The sequence below is a fragment of the Cutaneotrichosporon cavernicola genome (assembly GCF_030864355.1).
Source record: "Cutaneotrichosporon cavernicola HIS019 DNA, chromosome: 5".
NCBI lineage: Eukaryota > Fungi > Basidiomycota > Tremellomycetes > Trichosporonales > Trichosporonaceae > Cutaneotrichosporon > Cutaneotrichosporon cavernicola.
Window position 1 is genome coordinate 1,696,564 of NC_083397.1, and position 20,208 is coordinate 1,716,771.

Sequence of the window (20,208 nt, forward strand, 5' to 3'; positions counted from 1 at the left end):
AGTCGGTTCGAGTCGGTTCGAGTCGGTCGAGTCAACGCGGCCCATGTCAATGTAATTGCATGACTTGGCAGTACTAATACAACGAGCTGCCCCTCTAACGGCAACAGGATGGATATGCAAGAAAAGTCTACTTGTCGTTCACTGTTGGGAACTTTGTGTGCTGGAGCAGCCACGTCGAGTGGATGGCGTAGAACCACGGTCCGCGGTTCTCGAGGTTATCCTGCATCTGCCCTTCTCTGGGATACAGGAAGGCATCGCGGATGAGCATGAGGTTGGTCTGCATGCGCTGGACCTCTTGCCACGTAAACGATGTGAGAATCTGCTCGGTGCGCTCGACCTCAAAGTCGTTGATCGTCACGGAAAACTTGGACCAGTCGAGCATGTCCCAGAACGGGTGGTGCGTCTGGTCGCCTATCAGGACAGGGATGCAGCCGGCGTAGATGACGTCCATGGTGCGCGTCGCCCAGCCGGTCGTGCCGCGCGGCACAGGGCAGAAAATCGAATCTCCAATCGTGTCCATGTAATCCTTGGCGGGGTTGGGCTCGGATGCCGGCCGCACCATGGAGGGCTTTAGGCTGCCCCAGTAAGTCTTGAGCTTGTCGGCACCTTTGAGCTTCATTCTCCGAATGTCCTTGCGCCACAGGCGCTCGCATACGAGTTTGTTACGAACAGATGCGCCGGCTCCGTTTGGTGAGCCCTTGAAGTGCACAAGAGTCGAACGTAACCGCGCTGGAATGACGTTGAGCATGTCACCAAAAGTCTCGCGGAGGTGTTCTTGAAGACAAGTACGTGCAGGAACAACCACATCCTGGTCCATGAAGTAGCCTGGAGTTAGTATGAGATATACCAGATCCACTCACAAGGTGAGTTGATGTCACCCATCGGTTGCCACGACGACGCGCGCACAACCTCCTTTGGTGTCGAGCTCCAGTCGCGAACACGGAAGAGGTTGTGGAGGATGGTTTGGCAACGTCCCCAGTCGAATGTGAACGGGACGATCATGTCGGCCGTGTCAAAGCCTTGCGGGAGATGGTGCTCTAGCGCGTTGGTAACCCACTCGCCGATTGGGGGGAAGCGCAGCGTGTACGAGTAATGCGGCATGAAGACGAGATCGCCCTTCTTGTAATTGTCGCTAATCAGACGCGTACCACGCTCCAGAACGCTGTCGGCACTGAAACATCCGTGCCATTCAGTTTGAAGCTTCTCGTACTTTTCTGGGTCGTCCTTGTACTCTTTCTCGTCCTTGTCAGGCATAAACGTGACGTTGGCACTGGGCCAGGCGGGCTTGCTGTTGAGATAACGCCGAGCAGCGGGATGCAGAACATTGAGCCACGTAGATCGCTCCATTTGCGCGACAAGAGCGGCGGGGTCTGCCTTTGAGACAGCATCCCAGTCCAGAGTGGCTCTCTGAGGAGGCCATGAGAGGAGTGGGAGGTTGGCAAAGTCGGCGAAAGGGAAGCGCACGCGGCGCGAGCATGCAGCTTGGGCACACGCGCACTTGCCAGTGTCGAGACAGATGGTGGGATGGTCACACAGGTTGGTGCACACGTCTCGGTCACGGAAGCGCCAGTCGGCAGGACGGCCCGTAGGTAACTGGGCTTGCTGAAGCTTGATCGGTCGCGGGTCGTCTTTGAGCTTGGCAATGCGGGATTGGGCGAGATCTATTCCGTTGCTCAGGCGCTCGCAAAGGGTGGAGATCTGCGAAGCGTTGAAGACACGCTTCGTTTCGAGCCGCATGTCGAGGATAGCGGATGCCAACGGGTCGTCACGGAAGAACGGCCATGGCGAAGGCTTGCCCGGACAACAGAATGGGGTGATGCGGAAGCGGAACTGTCCAAGGCCGGTGACTGAGGGGTCGGGCATCTCGTCGCGCTTTGCGGGAGGCGGCCGAGGGTCCCATGGTACGAGCGGAGAGCCGTTCGACTGCGTGAGGCTCACGTACCCAGACTCGGGATCAATGTTCATGGTGAACCGGTTTGTGTTGTTAGGGTTGGTGGTTTCAGCCGAAGACTGGAAGTTGACGTCAAATTCGCGGACGACCTTGTCGTCCTTCTTCTCCTTGACGTGCTGAGTGAGCAACAACGTGGCGCTATTGCCCAGCTCCTTGATTGTAAACTTCCAGTCTTGGGGCTCGTCACCGTCTCGCCACCCAAACTCAGCCGGCTTGTCGTCCTTGGCCTGGTCGTAGTAGGGGTAGAACGGTTGGCCATCGAGGTCAGCGGCGACAACGCCACTGCAACCGTCCAGGAAAAGGAGGTCGCGGATCGAGTACTTGCGCCGATCAGAGCATTGCGCCAAGTGTTTGCGAGTGAGGTACATCAAGGTCTCATCCAGGTACTGGAGGGCCAGGCTGTGGAGACCGTCGTCAATCGGGATGACGGCCTTGAAACCCAGTACCTCGGAGGCTTTCTTCGTGCTGCCAACGTAGCGATCGGGAAAGCGGTTGTCACCAGGAAGAGTCTGCAGCGGCGAAGACGAATTTGTGAGCCACAGAATTTTACGGATGAGCTCCATTGCCGACGTCGACTTGTCGGTACCGATATTGTAGAATTCGACCTCACCACGCTTCTTCTCGGGCCCTTTGGTCATTTCAGTTAACCGGTTGACAGCCAGAATGAAACCGTCTACGACATCGCGAATGTTGACCATGTCGAGCTGTGGTCAGACGAGTAGAGCCAGTCAAACTCCAAACTCACGTTCTGGTCACCGCCGACAATCTGGATAGGGCGGTGTGAAAGCGCATTACTCATGATGGCGGGAATCAGGCGCTCTCGGTGGTCTGCCGCACTACCGTAGACGTTGGAGAGTCGGAGCATGATCGCGTTCAAGTCCTTTGTGCCACTCGCAGTGACATTGGCGACGTAGGACGTGATCACATCCTCTGCCTTTGCTTTGGAGCCTCCGTAGACGTTGGCGGGTTTGTGAGGCGTGTCCTCTGGTACAGGCATCTTGGCGGGATTACCATACACCTGATGATCAGTTATGCTCCATAACAGCGTGTTGTTCGTACCTCGCGTGAGCTAGCCTGGATGAACCAGCCGCCCTTCATTGCCTCCAGGACGAGCTGTGTACCGCGCACGTTGACGTCGCTGCAATCCTTCTCGTTCTCCAAGCACCACAAGACACGCGACACCGCAGCAAGATGGATCACACCGACAACGTCGTTGGTCATGGCGGATGCGAGGGTTGTCGCGTCACGAATGTCGCCCTCCACATATCGGAGGTCTGTGTCGGGGTATTTCAGCTGCAACGTTGACAACTCGTCCTGGAAGAAGATCTTATCCAGAACAGTGATAGGAGTGCCAGTGGACAGGAGACGCGTGATTATCTGCTTTCCTGGATGTCAGCTATGGCTTGTATGGATCTCACCAATCATTCCGCCACCGCCAGTCACCAGAACGCGTCCCTTGGACGAGGCATGAACCTGCTCCCCACCGTAGCCGTCCAAGTCGTGCACACTTGGGATTACCGCGTCGTCTCGAAAGTCGGCCCAATCCCAGGTATCTCCTGTTGGACTAGCATGGAGTTGCTGTGGGGTAAGTGTGCTGAGGCAACTGGTGCTGGTGCCCAAAGACTCACCCTCTGTTCTGATAGGAAGAACAGTACCGCGGCACAGAGGCAGAAAATGAGGATCCAGCGCATATGGCGCCGTGAAGGGCCGTAACCCATGAGGGCTTGAAATGTCCTCATGGTTTGCGAGAAGTCGAGTTGAAGATGAACTGACGGCGGTGAGTTTGTGACAAGGTCTGCCTCGTGGTCAGTCAGGACGTTGATCGGTTGGCAGGGAAGGGTTCCAGACCATCGTTTCCCGCGGTGTGCCTGGAACGTGGTGTGAACGTGGCGCTGTTCCTGTAGACTTGCCATGTATACTCAGCCCACAGATATGCACAACTGCTCCTCGTCGTGTCTTTTGTCAACCCACCTGTGTTGCTGTTGTGATCGTATAGCGAACCAGAGTCGATAAGAGAGTGTTCCATCCACTTCTGATGGCTTCATAACCCGCTCTGAAACATCAGGAACATCAGACCCATTGAGGATCAGGACCAATCATTCTGTTCCCCTTTTAGATCGTATTTCATTCTATATCCGGACGACACCTGAAGTGATGTGCTCGAACCACGGAACAGGCGACGAAACGTGTTTATACATTGTACATTCGACAACCTTTCAAGCCGTGCGCTGCGAGTCGAACAGTAGCGCGGCGTCCATCAGAACCTGGGCGCCAAGTGCACAGTCCTCTGGCGTCGAGAACTCGCGAGGGTTGTGCGACAGACCCTCACGGCACGGAATAAACACCATGCCAGTGGGACAGATACGGGACGTGGCGCACGAGTCATGGCCAGCTCCCGAAACGATCTTGCGTACCTGTTCCGACGGGACGGAGGCGCACGCGGCTTTTTCCACGGCACCCGTACACAATGGGTGGAACTTTGTGGCCGAGTTGTCAAAGAGGACCTCCCAGTCGATTGTGCATTTAAAACGCGCGTTGTCGTTGGCGGCAATCTTGACCGACGCTGCACGGATGTCCTCTTCGATTCGCGCGAGCTGTTCATCCTCAACGTGTCGAATGTCGAGCGTGAACTCGACAACGTTTGGGATCGTGTTGATCGATCCGGGCTGGAGGTGGAAGATGCCAGTTGTTGCGAGGCCGTGGTGTTCCTTGGCAATCTGGTGAGCGGCGAGGATGAACTGCGAGGCCGCGAGCATGGGGTCGGCACGGTAGTCAAAGGGCGTGGTGCCGGCGTGTGAGTCGCGACCGTTGATGCGGATGTTGAACCACTTGTACGCTTGGCCGCCCTGGACGACGCCGACGCGTTGTCCGTGGCTCTCAAGCACAGGGCCCTGTTCAATGTGTAGTTCAAAGTGGGCGGCGAGGGGGTTTGCCTTGTGACACGCAAGAACAGTGCCCTTGTAGCCAATGCGGTCAAGTTCGGCTCCAGCCGACACACCGGGGTTGGCGACATCGCACAGAGCATACGCATCTTGGAGACTAAGCTCGCCAGACCAAACAGACGACGCGTGCAGCGACTTTGGGAAACGCGCTCCCTCCTCGTTCGTCCAGTTGACCACCGCGATAGGATACTCGGTCACGAGGCCCGCATCGTGGATGGTGCGCAAGGCCTCGACAGCAGACTGTACGCCGAGGATACCGTCGTAACGACCGCCTGTCGGCTGTGTGTCGAGGTGCGAGCCCATGGCTGTAGGCGGGCCATCCTTCTTACCCTTACGGATCGCAAAGATGGAACCCATCTGGTCGATTTTGATCTCGCAGCCAAGGTTGGTCATCTCCTTGACGAACCAGTCGCGCACGAGCTTGTCGTCGTCTGAGAGTGCGAGACGACACATGCCCGTCTCGGTTGGGGCACTGGAGGTCAGCTGAGAGTTGAGTCAACACTCACTCGCCCCAGCGGTGGGCGGCTCCCCACTCGCACGTCTCATGAATCGTCTCGTTGAGACGCTTGGCGTTGATCGTGAGTTGGCGCGGTTCGTAAGGCATTTTGGAAGTTGAGTGTGCGCGTGTAAGCAGAGGTGAAAGGAGGGGCCTTGAGAGCAGCTGCGTTGAGCTTGCTGTGGGCAATGCGACGCGTCGTGCTGCGGTTGTGAGAAACGCGAGACGCAACGGTTGGCTATACATGGCTTGAGTCGCGAGTAGGCACTAATCTCGGTTCTCGGTTCTCGGTTGACTATGTAAATACATTGTTTGAGGTGGGCATACGAGACAAGTCGTATCTAAATTACCAGCTTTATCCAGACTACCGATTTTTCCGCCGAGTCTCCGTTCGGATACGGGCTTTCGGCCGTCGCAAGCGCTCGTCACAGTCGTCTACGCAAGCCACCACGCCGTCTTGGATTCATTCATTATGACCTTGTACAATGGGCCCCCAGAGCGGGGCTCAAAGGGAACTGCGTACAAGCGCTAGTAGTAGATCCGGCCCTTACGCCGCTTAGCATGAGTATATTTTGGTGCGAGGCTCGGTTCAGCGCTGTCGGAAGTAGGGAGCGACAAGCGACAAAGTCGAGTCGACTCGCGCGGAAAATCCCCTTTAGTTAAAAGAGGGACGACGAGTTGTGAATGGGAGCCTTGTCACTCATTACCCCCTCTTCCAAGCTGTAACCGACTTTGGTCACGCGCCACAAACCCTCCCCGGCCTGCAGCATTTCCGCATGATAGCAGGCGAAAGTCGTCGGGCAACTGGTACTGGCTGGTGATCACGCGCGGCATTATCCCTATTCCAGAGTATCGCACTATCTCGATCGACCGCCACACCCAGCCAGCCACCCAGCCAACGATTCTCGTCAAGTCACATGTTGGACAAGAGTTGCCCGCAAGCCGCAGCTCTGCCGCGTTTGTTCTCACGATCTCACAGCCCGAAATGGCGATACATAAGGCCTAACCCTTCAAGGTCTTGCGAGCGTTATCTTGAACTGATATCGTATCGTATCCACTTTGCAACAATCTCGATATCAACCACTCGACGGATATTTTCGTGCATCTGCTATCCACATCCCATCTTGACGACCCTCGCCTCGTGGCATGCTGACCCATGAGCCTGAGCCATGCATGAGTCATGGGCCATGAGCCATGAGCCATTCGCCTGAGCCATGAGCCATTCGGTACTACCGCGGTCGCCCCGTCGGGTTGGCAACATGGTCTTGCTGTCATTTGCAGCAAGCGATGGCTAGGCGATGATTTGAGTGGCTGATGATGTTGATACACAGTATACACGGCATACACGGTGTACACGGGTCAGTTGAAATCTACGGAATACGTCGGAGCTTGGCGCTGGTCGCCGATGGCTCATCCGAGGCCCGGAGGTCCGGAGGATCGACAAACGCCATGCCGCCTCAATACTCAGGGAAGAGCCGTGAACAACCCATTCCACCTGGTCAGATCTCTTAAACGCGGGGCCCAACCCTGAAGATCTCGTGTACCGCGTGGTCACACATGAGTCAACGCAAGTGCCGGCCGACGGCCATGGACCATGCATGGACCAAGCATCAAGCATCATGCATCTATGGCGCGATTTCTGCTTGGCGCCAGAGGGTCTGTGATGGAATGTTGGACGCGTACAATGGTGGGCAAAGGTTGACAAAACTGGACGCGCTCAAGCCAGATGGAATGTGAGCGGTCTAAATGACACCCCAGAATGCCGCCGTTGAAACGGATGGGTCAATGGGTTAATGAGCCCATTGCATTGCACATTTTGCACCATGACATGAAAAGCACGCGAGCAGCGAGCAGCAAACGCAGGCACTGTTGCAGTGTCAGTGTCAGGGTTTGTTGATGATGTCAGTGGTGGTGGTGGTGGCAGTCAGCGGCAAGAGCCGTTGACGTTGGTGGCATTGGCGGCTGCGGTTGTCAGCGGTTCAGCGGTCCAGCGGAAACTTACCTGCACTGCACGCGGTTGATTGAGATTGAGATTGTGGCTTGACTGATTGATTGTCTTACTCTCCTCTAATACCTTTTGATCAGGGTTGCTGATTGTTTCAGTCACATGGACCACATGGTACACTTTTCAAAACTCCCTATTGCACCCTGGCTCTCAGGTTAGAAGCGGGTAAAAGAGGCCAGCCAACGCCAACGCCTACGCTTACGTGTCAACAGTCACCGGAACAAACCTCGTACAGAATAAGAGTTTGGCTTGGCATTTTCGTCAGCTGACCTTTGGCTACGGGGACCATGTCAACCCGATGAGCCCCGACTATTCTCCACTGGGGCCTGGGGCGTTGATCGAGGCCCCTGTAGCTTATGATCTGCCAATAAGATCAGTCTTCATGTTCCGCGCTAAATTGCACGCGGGGCCCAAGGCTCAAGGGTTTCATTACCCTGGATATCCTCGTTAGCCGCCTTGTCCGTCTTGACAAGGGAGGCGGCGTTATCGCAATGGAATGTACAGAGACACTCGAGTGTGGTTGGCACTGGGAAGCAATGCACAGCCTGGACCTATTGCGAGCTAGAACCAGAATGCCTACTGTCAGAGGTGAGGTGGGCGTTCCGTTCAGCGCATGACCCCGACCTTGGCGATCTCGCGAGGTGCAGAGTGATACCCCATCACGCCAGAGGGTATGTGGCCCTCTGTCAACAACCTGAGCCGGCCAACTGTTATCCGCATAGCAAGCAAGCAATCAAGCAAGTAGGCAACCAAGCTCACCTCATCTCCACTCTCCGGCCAGTGACTGCCGGCACTTTATAACGCAGCACAGCTCGCTTGGTCCCATTTCTTCCACACCTTATATCGCTGGCCGATTCTCCAGCAAACACTCAACCGCCCAAACCCAACCCTCTTTCCATCACCATGTCGTACGAAGACGTGGAGAAGGTCACAAAGGCCGAGACCGGCAAGATTGTCGTGTCGCCAGCTTACGATGCCATGGCCGACAATGAAGACTACTACGACCCATCCAAGGAGACGAGGCTCACGCGTATTGGTCTCAACTTTGAGTCCTTTAAGCGTGCGCCAGGCGCGACTCGGTGAGTGTTTTTTTTGGAACACAAAGCTGATTGTCCTAGTGGCCTTATTGCCCATGGTGATATTCCACCAGAGCTTGTCGCTCACGACAACCCGCTTCTTCAACAGAAGATGAAGCCCCGCCACCTCCAGATGATTGCGGTCGGTGGCTCGATTGGTACTGGTCTCTTTGTCGGTTCGGGTTCGGCTCTTGTCAAGGGTGGACCGGCTGGTATTCTGATTGCCTGGATCATCATCGGTGTGATGCTTATCAACGTGAGTGCACACAATGATTGGCGCTGACAATTCAGGTCACCCAGGCTCTTGGTGAAATGGCTATTATCTATCCCGTCTCTGGTGGTTTCTACACTCTGGCTTCTCGTATGCTTGACCCTTCGTTCGCTTTCGCAATGGGCTGGAACTATGTTCTTCAATGGGCCGTTGTTCTTCCTCTTGAAATTGTGAGCTAGCTACAAGAGTATCTCAATTACTAACTCTCAAGACTGTCGCTGGTACAACTGTTCAATACTGGACGACACCTGTTCCACTTGGTGCTTGGATTACAATCTTCTTCCTCCTTATCATTGTGAGTTTCTTTTTTTTTCCTATCGCTCCAAGAATAACTTGCTGATACCCAGTTCTTCGCTGTTCTTGGCACAATCGGCTACGCCGAGGAAGAGTTCTGGTCCTCGTGTCTCAAGCTTATCGTTGTCATCATCTTCATCATCATTGGTATCGTCTGCATTACCGGCGGCGGCCCCAAGGACGGTGACTACAACAAGTATCTCGGTGCTAGCTACTGGAAAGACCCTGGTGCCTTTGCCAACGGCTTCAAGGGAGTCTGCGCTGTGTTTGTTACTGCCGCATTCTCGTTCGCTGGGTGAGTTAAAGCAGTGCGGCTTAGTTCTGACAGACAGTACTGAGCTTGTCGGCCTTGCCGCCACCGAGACTCCCAACCCTCGCAAGACCATGCCTGCCGCCATCAAGCAGACTTTCTGGCGTATTACTCTCATCTACATCACCTCGCTCCTCATCATCGGTCTCGCTGTTCCTTACACCGAGCCCCGTCTTATGGGCGGCTCGGGTGCCGACACTTCGCCCTTTGTCATTGTCATGGACAAGGCTCGCATCCGCGGCATGAACCACCTCATCAACATTACTATTTGTATCTCGGTTCTTTCCATCGGTCTTTCGTGTGTGTACGCCGGTTCGCGTACCCTCACCGCTCTTGCCGAGACTGGTTACGCACCCAAGGTCTTCACCTATGTCGACAAGGCCGGTCGCCCTCTCTGGTCGATTTGCTTTGTTGTCGCCTTTGGCCCCCTCGCCTACGTCAACCTTGCCGATGTCGGTAGTGCCGTCTTTGACTGGCTTCTCGCCCTCTCGGGTCTCTCGACTCTGTTCACTTGGCTCGCCATTTGCATCACACACATCCGTTTCCGCCAGGCATGGAAGGCGCAGGGCCACTCGATCGAGGAGCTTCCTTTCAGGGCCATCGGCGGCATGCCGGGCTCTATCCTCGGTGCCTCCCTCATTGTCCTCGTCCTCATCGCCCAATTCTACATTGCCATTTGGCCTCTGGGCCCCAAACGCACTGGTGGCGCCGCGGCCGAGGCCTTCTTCCTCTCCTACCTCGCCGCCCCTGTCGTTCTCGGTTTCTGGGTCGTCGGTTACCTTTGGAAACGTACTCTTCCCAAGAAGGTCCACGAGATCGACCTTGACACTGGCCGCAAGTCGTGGCTCACCGTCGAGGAGATGCGCGCGTGGCGCGCCGAGCGTGCGGCCGCGCCTCTCTACGTGCGCATTTTCCGTCTTCTCTTCACCAACTAGTCTTAATAGCACAGTAATCTCAAGGTTGCAGTTTGTAACGCTCGTCACTTGAGCTTGATTCTTGTATGGCTCTTGCCGAGCCCAGTCTCCCAGGTTTAAAATGCAACAATGCGGACCTATGAATGATAACAGAACAACATGCCGCACGTCCGAGTAGCTCTGGCAGATTGTGATCGCTGCCCGATCGTCGAGGCACGTTGCTGATGTGTTTAAGCGGTCAGGTCGTACCGACACGCCAGCCACACTCGATTCATTTCATTATGTGGTGCAGTCACGAGATGAAGCTAGATCCAGTCGATTTGCAGCCCAGCCTGGGGCCATGGTGCGCCATCTCATCAATGTGATCGAGCCATGTCCAGACAATCAAGACCAGTTGACAATGAATACAACCAACGATATATACAACGGGCTACTCTAAATAAACTGCAGGCGCGGGTCGCCTTTACACATGTCGATTTCGACGCAGTTCTCAATGAGCCTGCATCGCGCCTCATCCGTATCCAACACAATACTCGTCTCGTGTCCCGCCCATCCGCCCGACCGAAGCAGTTGAATGGCCTGGGCGAAAACCCTGCGCGCAATAGACGCCTCTGCGACACGCGCCTCTGCACGGCCCCGTTCCTCGCCCTCCACCGTAATTGAATTAACACATTGGCGCATGGGCGGAGCGCGGCCGGCGCGAATGTCACCGTCGATCTGGGCCAGAGCAGAAAGACCCTCAAACATCTTCTGGTCGGCAAAGTTTGTCCACCGTTGAAGAGTAGAGGCAAAGGCGGCTCGGCCCGCCGACGTGGAGAGTTGGCGTAGGCGGGTTTCGAGTTCTGCTTGGGCTGCTTGGAGCTGGGCAGCTTGGCGGATGGATTGTCGTTGTGCCTGGACCTGAGACGGCGTTTGGCGTGGGCGAGGGAGGTCTTTGCGGAGCCAGGCTGGCCGGTTAGTTGGGCCGGCCTTGTTCGAGTAGCCGAAACTTACGAGGAGACGGTGAGGAGATTCCGCGCCGCGCGGAGATTGGTTGTGGTGCCTTGGCCTCAAGCTGGTGTCAGCATGTCCGACATGTGAACTATTACGTACGACTGCGACGCCCATTGTTGCTATGTACAGAGGGTGGGTGGGTAGGGAGAGTGGTGGGAGCGGGAGCGTATAGCGGGAGTGTACACAGGGTAAAAGGAATCGAGCGTTGACCTGGGGGCTGCGGGGTCGCGTGGTCGGTGGTCGGGGTCTGAGATTGATCGATGGATCAGTGAGGATTCGATCAAGACACAATTGAATACGATGGGTGGCGAGCTAGATCACAACTCTCATAAGTATATGCGGATGTCTGTTGAGCGGATACCAGAGACCGCATGTTCGGCTAACATGGAGGCGATGGGACCATTCGCACGCCGCACGGACGTAGGCATTAACGGCTCCGCTGCCCCCGACCGACCGTATCTCCCGAGAATTCTTGTCCGAGAGCGATGGGGACGGCATCGCCAGCCGTCGTCGCCGCTGCATGGGGATAGTCCAACGCGGGGGAATCGCTCCCGATAGATCCGTGCGGGGTAGAACACGAAAAGCTGCGGGGTCCCGAGGAACGACGACGCAGGTAACGAGTGCCTCGGACTATACCCGCCCATGTAACACAATGTCAAGACTCGTATTGGCTCAACGTACTCTCAACTCGGCCAACTCCCTCGATACATGCCGAGTTTACCGATGGATCCCCGACACGTCCACTGCACACCAGGGGCTGGCTTTGTGCGCCACAGCTTGGACATCTGCACCCGTTCCGAGGTGTGCATCAACTTGTGGAGCCCATGCGGCGTGTCTGCCTGGTGCCCCGTCCAACGCCCGCTTGTACCTCGCCAAGTTTGACTTGGCAAGCAGCTCTCCCGATTTGTACGGCCAGCAGGATCGGAGCAGCATCCTCTGTTGTTGGCGATCCGAAAAGCTCGCCATGCCACAGGCTGATCTGCAATCCCTCCTGCCGACCTGCCGAAGGCCAGTCAATGCCGAGGCCCGATGCAGCATTCCGGTAATCGCCGCCCTACGTGCGCGGTTGAATTGCCTCAACACCGAATGAAAGCCGGATGCCAGTGGAGCCCCAAAGGACGCGCCACGGTGAGTGGAAGAACCACGCATACAAACCAGACCCATGCCATTCAAGAGACACTCTGGAGAGTTACCCAGAGTTCGGCACGATGCAATGTGAGATGCGGGTGGATGGCAATGGACGGGGAGAGGTAAGGAGATCGAATTCGGCTCGTGTTGACGAGCTTATCTTGCGGGGGCAGTCCAGGCTTGAGAGAATGGCAAGATTGCTGGCATGAGCATTCTTAACGCTGTTGCTGCTCCCGCTGGGCCTGGAGGTCGAGGCGACTTGGTGGTAACGCGGCAACACTAGTTACTGTGGGAGATCTGTCCGCGTGTAAGCAATACACCGTGGCGCTCCCAGAGCACGGGTTCTAGTCGCATCCGGTGGAAGACATGCTGTGGGGACATTGAGCTGGCTTCTTCACGCGTCACATTTGCATGGCGAGAGATGAGGTGACATAGACAGAATGGGCGTGCAGATCGTTCTCGTCACAAAGAACCGGGGAGGTTTGCTGTAATGCGAGAGAGTTTGCTGTGGTGCGAGAGAGTTTGCGGTAGTGCGAGAGAGTTTGCGGTAGTGCGAGAGAGTTTGCGGTAGTGCGAGAGAGTCCATGTCGTCTTGAGCTCCTTAGTGGTCTATGTAACGCTGGGACAGTTTCAAGCGACATCGCCACGGCTATCTAATCAGATTGCCGCGGTCCAGAGATCACTGCGGAGGCGTGAGCGGCTCGACAACTAGGCTGGGAGAAGGATATAAGGAGGTGAGGGAGGGGCAGCTGGGAGTGGATATGGAGGTGAGGGAGGGGCAGCTGGGAGAAGGATTAGGGACTTGAGGGAGGAGCAGTATTTAGGCGAGACGGGTGTGGGGAATGTAGAGGGGATGAGCACAGCGCTGTGGCTCAGCCGAAGATGCACTACACGAGCAGATGTGGCCGGGCTGGGGGTTGGGTAAGTTTAGTGAGGTACAAGATCAGTGATAGGTAGATTGTGATGAATGAAAAGAAGAATGAAAAGATAGGTGCGTCCAAGCGCGTGTGTGATGCAGTTGGCTGGTCCGCCGTGAAGCAAGGTCAACCGGAACGTGGCGAGGAAGGTGGTCTGGTCAAAGTACCAAAGTACCAAAGTGAACGCTGTTGCAGTCGTTTGCAACAGTCTCGCCTTACACACCCACTACACCTGATGGCCCTCAAACACATGCACCACATCGGTCATCATCTGGGTATCATCCTCTCAACACACCCCACCATGTCCAAACTCCACAGCGCGGACACAAACGCAAGGTGCAATCCCTCCCACGTCGAGGAAGAGCTCCTGTGGCTGTATGAGCATGGCACGCACCGGAAACTACGCGACATCTCGTGGGACGAGCCGACTCAATCGAAAACCCACAACCCCGACGATTAGTACTATGCATACATACACTAGAAGCCTGGGCGTGATGTGGCACCCATGTCGCTAATCCTGTTCTTGTGGTCGACGGGCCGCGGCGCCGACTCGTACACGATCGATCCATCGAGCTTGTTCGGCAGCTGACGTCAGGTCCCACGATCTGGCGCCACTCACAGGCTTCCAACTCCCACGCAGGCCGACATAGTATACACGCGTCGTCTCCTCGTCATCGCCCTCGCTCTCGTTGTGTGGGAAGAAGAGGGCTAGGCTGGTCACAGACGTGAACTTTGCCGCTCTGGAGTCAGCGCGGCCGAGAGGGAACGCACTTGACCTGGTACTCGGCACCTTGGCGAGCATCGACGACATCAAACTGTTGCGTGGGTTCCCGGCTCTCAGCGTCCGAGAAGTCGAGGCCCGCAGCGTTGGTGAACTGTATCAGAGAGGTCGTGGGATCAACGCACCACACGCATCTCGCTTGGCCTGAAGCCCTCCTGCCCCGCCTTGAGGGTGATCGAGCGCAACGACACACTTGCCGTGAATGGGACTGGAGTCAGCTATATGTACCGTTTGCAAAGCTCACTGTGAAGGAGGAGCGAGTCGTCTAGTTCGCTCTCGAGCCACTGCCATCAGCCGTCCGCTACATTTAATATATAACGCACAATCGTCTCGTCCTCGCGGTTCGCCCAGTCCCTGCTGTCAGCTGCATCCGAGAATGTCTAGCTCACTTGATGACCACCCGCCCCCTCTCCGCCCCTCCCTCGGCATTCAGCGCAACAACGTGCTCAGTGTCGATGACCTTGTACAGGCTATCAGCAGGCCCAGCCTCCATGGGCACGTCGTGGTCGTGTCCCTCATGGTCGCCGTGGTCGTGGTCGTGGCCGTGGTCGTGTCCAGCTTCGTGTGCGCAGGACATGGCGGAGGTGGAGGGTGGAGGGTGGAAGGTGGGAGATAGGAGGATGGAAGGTGAGAGGTGTGGCCAAAGTCTGGGTGGCGAAATGGAGGACCTCCACCGGAGTGGTAGAGTGGAGAGCGCATGCCACACGTCCAATCGCCGTTTTCTCCGACCCACCGTCCGCCTGGATCTTTCATCGCCGCCCATCGATAGACGCTCCGCTCGTCGATCCGCCACCCAACACGCAACAAAAACAATGTCCGCCCCGACTCCCGCCAACCAGCTCTACCTCGGCCCCTCGGGCGGCCAGCCCGAGCCCCAGGGCCTCCTCTCGTACATCTGGAACGAGCAGATCATGAACCCCGCCAACCGCGATGGTAACCTCAAGTGCGTTGCTCGTCTTGACGCAATGCCCGTAATGGCATTACGATTACGTTTCGCGCGCGCCCCATGGGACGCCGCTTGTGTTTAGTCTCCCGCTAATGCTGCAGCATCGCCCGCGCAGTCGGTCTCTTCGCCGTCGGCATCATGTTCGTTCGCAGCGACCTCGCGTCGGCTCTCGTCCCGGTCTTCTAGACGTGAGTTGTGCAGTGAATGGAACAGCTAACATCAGGTGTAATCATATGATGTACAACAGCTATGCATACCACTCCCACGGCAGAGCTAGCGCAACTGTTGGCTTATACTATTGATTGGGGTTTGACGTCACGGACGAGATACGGTACGAAACAAGTCCAAATCAGGTCATTGGTCACGGGAGCTATGGTTCGACAGCAAGGAAGAAAGGCGCAGGGCAAGAACGTGACGGTACGGGCGCACGGAGACATGATACCAGGCGGAGAAAGGCCGAGCACGAGACACGTCGAGTCGGAAAGACGCTAGTAGAATAGAGTTGAGACGTTTGACGGGGCGGTGGCGAGACGATATAGAGCGAGAGCAGGCAGCAGGAGCTGGGTCCAGGGCGCAGGGCAGGAAGGGGTATCGAAGGCGCGGACTTGTATCACAGAAATTGGAAAGTCGGGCGTGCGGCTAGTTCTGGCTGATGAGGCTGACGAGGGCGTTCTGATACTTGCCCGATGTCTCGCCCTTGACGCGTGCCACGAGGTCACGGCGGTACAACTGGCGGTACTGGTTCTTGACCAACCCGAAGCGCTGGCGGTCCCAGTGCATGCGGCAGAGGCGGTAGCAGAGACGCTCATCCTTGGTGCCCATACCGGCCATGGCCGCCTCCAAGAGCTTGGCGTCGCGGTAGACGCCGTTGCCATCGGTCTCAGCGAAGCGCGATATGTGGAGCAGACCATCGCGCATGTGGCCCGAGAACTCCTTTTCGATCATCTTGGAGAGCGTGAGTCCGTGGCGCTGCGTGAAACCTTGTGCAAGTGCCTGTAGGTGCTGGTTGGAGCGCTGGAGCAGGATGCCGCAGATGCTAATCTCGTCCGTGCCAATCTTGCCCGGGCCAGCGCGGTACAGCGTCTCAATGTCCTGTTGCACCTGTTGGTGGTTGACCATGGGGTTCTCGTCACGCGTACCCGACAGTGCCATGTTGAACATGCGCTCCGTCTTCATGCTGAGTTCGCCACGAATGAATGACACCAGGTCCTTGTTGTACATCCGCCGGAAGCCCTCCTTGAGCAGGAACATCTCCTCGTTGGAGCGGCAGAGAAGAGTCTCGTTAAGCAGATCCTCGTGGGTGCCCATCCCCTTGCCGGCGCGGTGGATCAGCCAGAGGTCGCCACCGAGCGGGCCAAGCGACTTGAGCCGGAGGATGTACTCGAGCCTGAACTGTCAGTGTGATTCGGCTGTAACGACTCACCATCCAGACATCTCCTTCTCAATCGTGATCATGAGCGAGCGGCCGTTCTGCTGCTCGAACGTGCGGCTCAGGACATCGACCTGGAACGCGTCCAAGGGCATCATGACGTTGATCACCGTGTCCTCGTCCGTGCCAAAGCCCTGTGCGTCAGCAAATCTATCGATGGGAGCCTAAAGGAGGCCACAGGTGGCAACGGCGTGATCGCCGTCGATATCTGCTGCAGGAAGGATACGCACCTTGGTGGCCTTGCGGATTCGGTCCGCGTCAAACTGAGGGTTGTAGTTGGGCAGGTTCGAGAGCGGCGGTGCAGGCGGAGGAGCGGGAATCTGAACACCCAGGAAGCGAGGACCACCTGATGACGGCGTGAACGCCGGTTGCGCCTGGTAGCCGCCGGCCGGGTTGCCGTACTGACCAGGAGGGTTGTACGACTGCTGTCCGTACTGTTGCTGCTGTCCGTACGGCTGCTGCCCATACGACTGCTGCCCATAGGGTTGTTGTGCGGGAGCAGCGTAAGACTGCTGTGGCGGTGCCCCGTACTGGGTCTGGGGAGCTCCGTACTGGGTTGGAGGCGAGCCGTACTGGGTTGGAGGCGAGCCGTACTGGTTGGCGGGAGCTCCGTACTGGGTCTGCGGCGCTCCGTACTGGTTGGCAGGAGCTCCGTACTGGGTCTGCGGCGCTCCATACTGCTGCGTCGGGGCGGCGCCGTACGCGCCAGCAGGAGGTGCGCCATACTGGTTCGCTGGCGGAGCACCATACTGGTTTGCCTGGGGAGCGCCGTACTGGTTGGCGGGAGCGCCGTACTGGGCTTGAGGGGCGCCGTACTGGTTGGGTTGTTGGCCGTAAGGCTGTTGCTGGTTGTATCCTCCGCCGTACATGTCTGTTGTGGAGGAGTTGTAAAGGGAAAGGGAGTGAAGGAAGTACAAGTGTAAAGTGAGAAAGTGGGCTTGTTCAAGTTGACTATTAATGTAGTGTTGAAGGAAGAGAGATGAGGTCAAGGTGGCTGTACCGTTTATTGGTATCAACGATGCCAAGCCCTAATCAGGCACAGGTCATGTGGGGAGGCTGTGTATTTGAATAGGTAATTAGAATTAGGTCTCTGGCTTAACAGAGTGCTTGGCAACCGAATACGTCGGTACGTCGGAGGGTCAGCATTCAACGCCAAGGGCCTATTCAAGCTATTCAAGCCAGTCTAGTCGATTCCTACCAAACATTAATGAAACGCACAGATCTTCCAGTTGCACAGCCACAGCAATCAAACATTTCAACGTCAACCACCGACGTCACTGTTGCTATGTATTTACTCTACAGCACCCATATCTCACCCAACCATTGTCCATACCTCCCCCATCCAAGGGATCCAGGAACCCAGACAGACATCCTTGGCTTAAGCATCAGCGCCATTCCGGGGTCGATGCGGTCGATCAACTGTCGGGCCGGACGTGGCGCCCCTTCTTCTAATCAAGGGAAGCCGAGGCGATGACAGTATCTGGAAGGGCACAGAAGGCGAATAGAGCACACAGGAGATGAACCAACTTGCCCAGTCACCAACGGCATGTGTCGCATCAGCAGACGTCCCTTGGCCCTTGGAGGACACGGACTGATGGGCCGTACAAGTCATTCCGACCATGATCGCTCACTATCGCTGATATCAGACGACCCGACGGCATAACGTCGAGGTGTACGAATGACGAGTAGAGTCAGGTAATGCACTGCCAATGGCCTACACAAGTGGCAAATCGGACAAAACTGGCTAGGTTTGTCAGGTGAATCGCCCGTCCAGAACATCCTCAAACTCGGCCCTAGGGACAACAAGCAGAAGGGGCTCGTCGAGGACCGCATCTCATGGCCTCTTCACATATGATCAAGAACTCGCCTCATGGCTGCGACATTCGTGGCGGGCCTCGCCACCTCGCCAGCCTCCCGTTGTTGAAGACAACCTGCAGACGCCACCCCGTCCTCCCTTCCCCCGACTCCGCCCCAAGCCACCTGCACTTGAAGCTCATCCCTTCGCAGATTGATGATAATGGCATGATAGAGGTACAGTGAATCGTCTACTTGTTCTTGGTTTGCCTGCCGTCAGCCTCACCAGCCTCACCATTCCTATCCACAGTAGCAGCGCCACACCCAATACGCACCTGAAGGTAAACTTCTTGCGCGTCAAGCTAAACTCGCCCAGCTTGTGTCCGACCATCTCCTCGGTAACAGTGATGGGGAGGAAGTCCTTGCCGTTGTGCACCATAAACTTGAGCCCGACAAAGTTTGGCACGATCGTGCACGCGCGCGACTTGGTGTAGATTGGCAAGTTGTTCTTGAGCGCTTCCTGGAGGTTGGGGAAGGCGGTGAAGTAGGGTCCTGGGATCAGCTGTGCCACGTAGAGACGAGTGACGGTCGAGTGCGCCCGTTGCGAGCTCCCACCACGCAGTCGCTGGAGCGGAAAGGAGGCGAACCGCACCCGACATGAGGAGCCGCTTCAGACAAGCAACATGAGGGCCGGGAGAGGTGCATTACACGCAGCCGCGCGTCTCACCGCACGCCCAGCGCCCGGACTTCGCGCCTCTCGGAGCAGCAGAGCGCCTCGTCATCCCGCCAAACTGCATCCTAGGACGTCCCGGTATCGCTTGTTGCTCATATCGCTGGCTGCTTTGAGAAGCAAGCTCGAGGGGACGCGCGCCTTGAAGCGACAGGTTGGTGATGGTGTTCACCCGATCTAGACCTCGCGCACGAAACGCCGGCCACCGTATCCGCTACCACGCATCGGAGCGCTCGGCGTTGCAGTTCACGCCGCGCCGCACGATGACCAGAGCGTGTATACGAGCGCGCAATTTCTGGCGACCGTGTACCCCTTCAAGCGCCTCGGTAAAGCCCAGCAACCTTCCCACCCTCCCACGCACTCTTCCCTTCTCTACTCACCCTTCCAAGTAGACCGGCGGAGGACGGCGACGGTCGGGCGCATAGTGTGTGTTGACGTGGATTAACAGTTGTTGTACTACCGTTCCAGATGAACCACGTCCGACTTTTTCCTCCACCGACCAGACGGCGGAACCAAATCGTCCGACCTGACCTCCAACCTCCAACCTCGTGCCGTCATTGCTAGACCCAGCCAAGCTAGCCTAGCCCATCAACTTAATCGCACTCACACCTACACACCATGGCAGGGTTCCTCCTCGGCGCTGGGTCCGGCGTGCTCGCCGGCGCGGCAGTGTACTACACCATTTCGACGACGATGGCCCACAGTACCGACCAGATCCGCCGGGAGTGAGTCTCCCAGCTACCTCGGACGGTCGCTCGCTCGCAGATCGCTGACCACAGCCTCTACACTTCGGCGGCTCTTCTCGAGCGGAGCTTCGACGAGGCCCCGGGTCCTGCACCCTCGAGCTTTGTTGGGCCACGCGCCGGACCGCCCCCCTTCTCCGAGCTTCTCAAGCAGCGGTGGAACGCTGCGCTAGGCGGCGCGTACGCGCACGCGCGCGAGACGGACTGGATCGCTCTGGGCGGAGAAGCGGTCGATGGCGTGCGTGGCCAGATTTCCAAGCTGTCCGCCGCGGCGGACGAGACGGTCGCCGACGCTGTTGAGGGACGCGCAGTGGAGGCGATCGCGGCCGTTGACGGAGCAGCGAACGCAGCTGCCTCCAACTTCGAAAAGGCCATTGAGCCTGTCATGGGGCGGAATGGCGACAACGTGCACGTTGACCGTGGACTGAAGGCGTCAGAGCGCGGCATCAAGAGCCCTAAGCGCCTCGTCTAGATGCATAAGATAGGAC

At 57.0% G+C, this 20,208-nt stretch overlaps 9 protein-coding genes across 9 annotated transcripts; 3 read left to right on the forward strand and 6 right to left on the reverse strand.

The window, feature by feature from the left end:
- Positions 1-127: 127 nt before the first annotated feature.
- On the reverse strand, positions 128-3,690 carry CcaverHIS019_0506860 (uncharacterized protein; the record flags this gene model as incomplete). Its single annotated transcript, XM_060601872.1, has 6 exons — positions 128-825; positions 861-2,655; positions 2,697-2,969; positions 3,011-3,336; positions 3,370-3,529; positions 3,580-3,690. The coding sequence occupies 6 exons, from the start codon at positions 3,688-3,690 to the stop codon at positions 128-130; spliced, it is 3,363 nt and encodes a 1,120-aa protein (XP_060458323.1).
- Positions 3,691-4,167: 477 nt separating this feature from the next.
- On the reverse strand, positions 4,168-5,497 carry CcaverHIS019_0506870 (uncharacterized protein; the record flags this gene model as incomplete). Its single annotated transcript, XM_060601873.1, has 2 exons — positions 4,168-5,365; positions 5,400-5,497. 2 exons carry the CDS (start codon positions 5,495-5,497, stop codon positions 4,168-4,170), a joined length of 1,296 nt encoding a protein of 431 aa, XP_060458324.1.
- Positions 5,498-8,297: 2,800 nt separating this feature from the next.
- Positions 8,298-10,280, forward strand: inda1 (uncharacterized protein; the record flags this gene model as incomplete). The annotated part of the gene is made up of 6 exons (XM_060601874.1): positions 8,298-8,473; positions 8,513-8,726; positions 8,762-8,911; positions 8,953-9,036; positions 9,089-9,330; positions 9,368-10,280. The coding sequence occupies 6 exons, from the start codon at positions 8,298-8,300 to the stop codon at positions 10,278-10,280; spliced, it is 1,779 nt and encodes a 592-aa protein (XP_060458325.1).
- A 414-nt stretch (positions 10,281-10,694) lies between these two features.
- CcaverHIS019_0506890 (uncharacterized protein) lies at positions 10,695-11,366 on the reverse strand (the record flags this gene model as incomplete). The annotated part of the gene is made up of 3 exons (XM_060601875.1): positions 10,695-11,206; positions 11,253-11,313; positions 11,352-11,366. 3 exons carry the CDS (start codon positions 11,364-11,366, stop codon positions 10,695-10,697), a joined length of 588 nt encoding a protein of 195 aa, XP_060458326.1.
- Positions 11,367-13,774: 2,408 nt separating this feature from the next.
- Positions 13,775-14,655, reverse strand: CcaverHIS019_0506900 (uncharacterized protein; the record flags this gene model as incomplete). Its single annotated transcript, XM_060601876.1, has 7 exons — positions 13,775-13,882; positions 13,917-14,037; positions 14,069-14,172; positions 14,204-14,286; positions 14,323-14,362; positions 14,402-14,432; positions 14,468-14,655. The coding sequence occupies 7 exons, from the start codon at positions 14,653-14,655 to the stop codon at positions 13,775-13,777; spliced, it is 675 nt and encodes a 224-aa protein (XP_060458327.1).
- A 235-nt stretch (positions 14,656-14,890) lies between these two features.
- Positions 14,891-15,210, forward strand: CcaverHIS019_0506910 (uncharacterized protein; the record flags this gene model as incomplete). Its single annotated transcript, XM_060601878.1, has 2 exons — positions 14,891-15,021; positions 15,126-15,210. The coding sequence occupies 2 exons, from the start codon at positions 14,891-14,893 to the stop codon at positions 15,208-15,210; spliced, it is 216 nt and encodes a 71-aa protein (XP_060458328.1).
- Positions 15,211-15,663: 453 nt separating this feature from the next.
- Positions 15,664-17,322, reverse strand: CcaverHIS019_0506920 (uncharacterized protein; the record flags this gene model as incomplete). Its single annotated transcript, XM_060601879.1, has 3 exons — positions 15,664-16,411; positions 16,448-16,587; positions 16,684-17,322. The coding sequence occupies 3 exons, from the start codon at positions 17,320-17,322 to the stop codon at positions 15,664-15,666; spliced, it is 1,527 nt and encodes a 508-aa protein (XP_060458329.1).
- A 1,176-nt stretch (positions 17,323-18,498) lies between these two features.
- Positions 18,499-19,400, reverse strand: RSM19 (uncharacterized protein; the record flags this gene model as incomplete). Its single annotated transcript, XM_060601880.1, has 3 exons — positions 18,499-18,517; positions 18,583-18,799; positions 19,358-19,400. The coding sequence occupies 3 exons, from the start codon at positions 19,398-19,400 to the stop codon at positions 18,499-18,501; spliced, it is 279 nt and encodes a 92-aa protein (XP_060458330.1).
- Positions 19,401-19,595: 195 nt separating this feature from the next.
- Positions 19,596-20,192, forward strand: CcaverHIS019_0506940 (uncharacterized protein; the record flags this gene model as incomplete). Its single annotated transcript, XM_060601881.1, has 2 exons — positions 19,596-19,702; positions 19,757-20,192. The coding sequence occupies 2 exons, from the start codon at positions 19,596-19,598 to the stop codon at positions 20,190-20,192; spliced, it is 543 nt and encodes a 180-aa protein (XP_060458331.1).
- Positions 20,193-20,208: the final 16 nt, after the last annotated feature.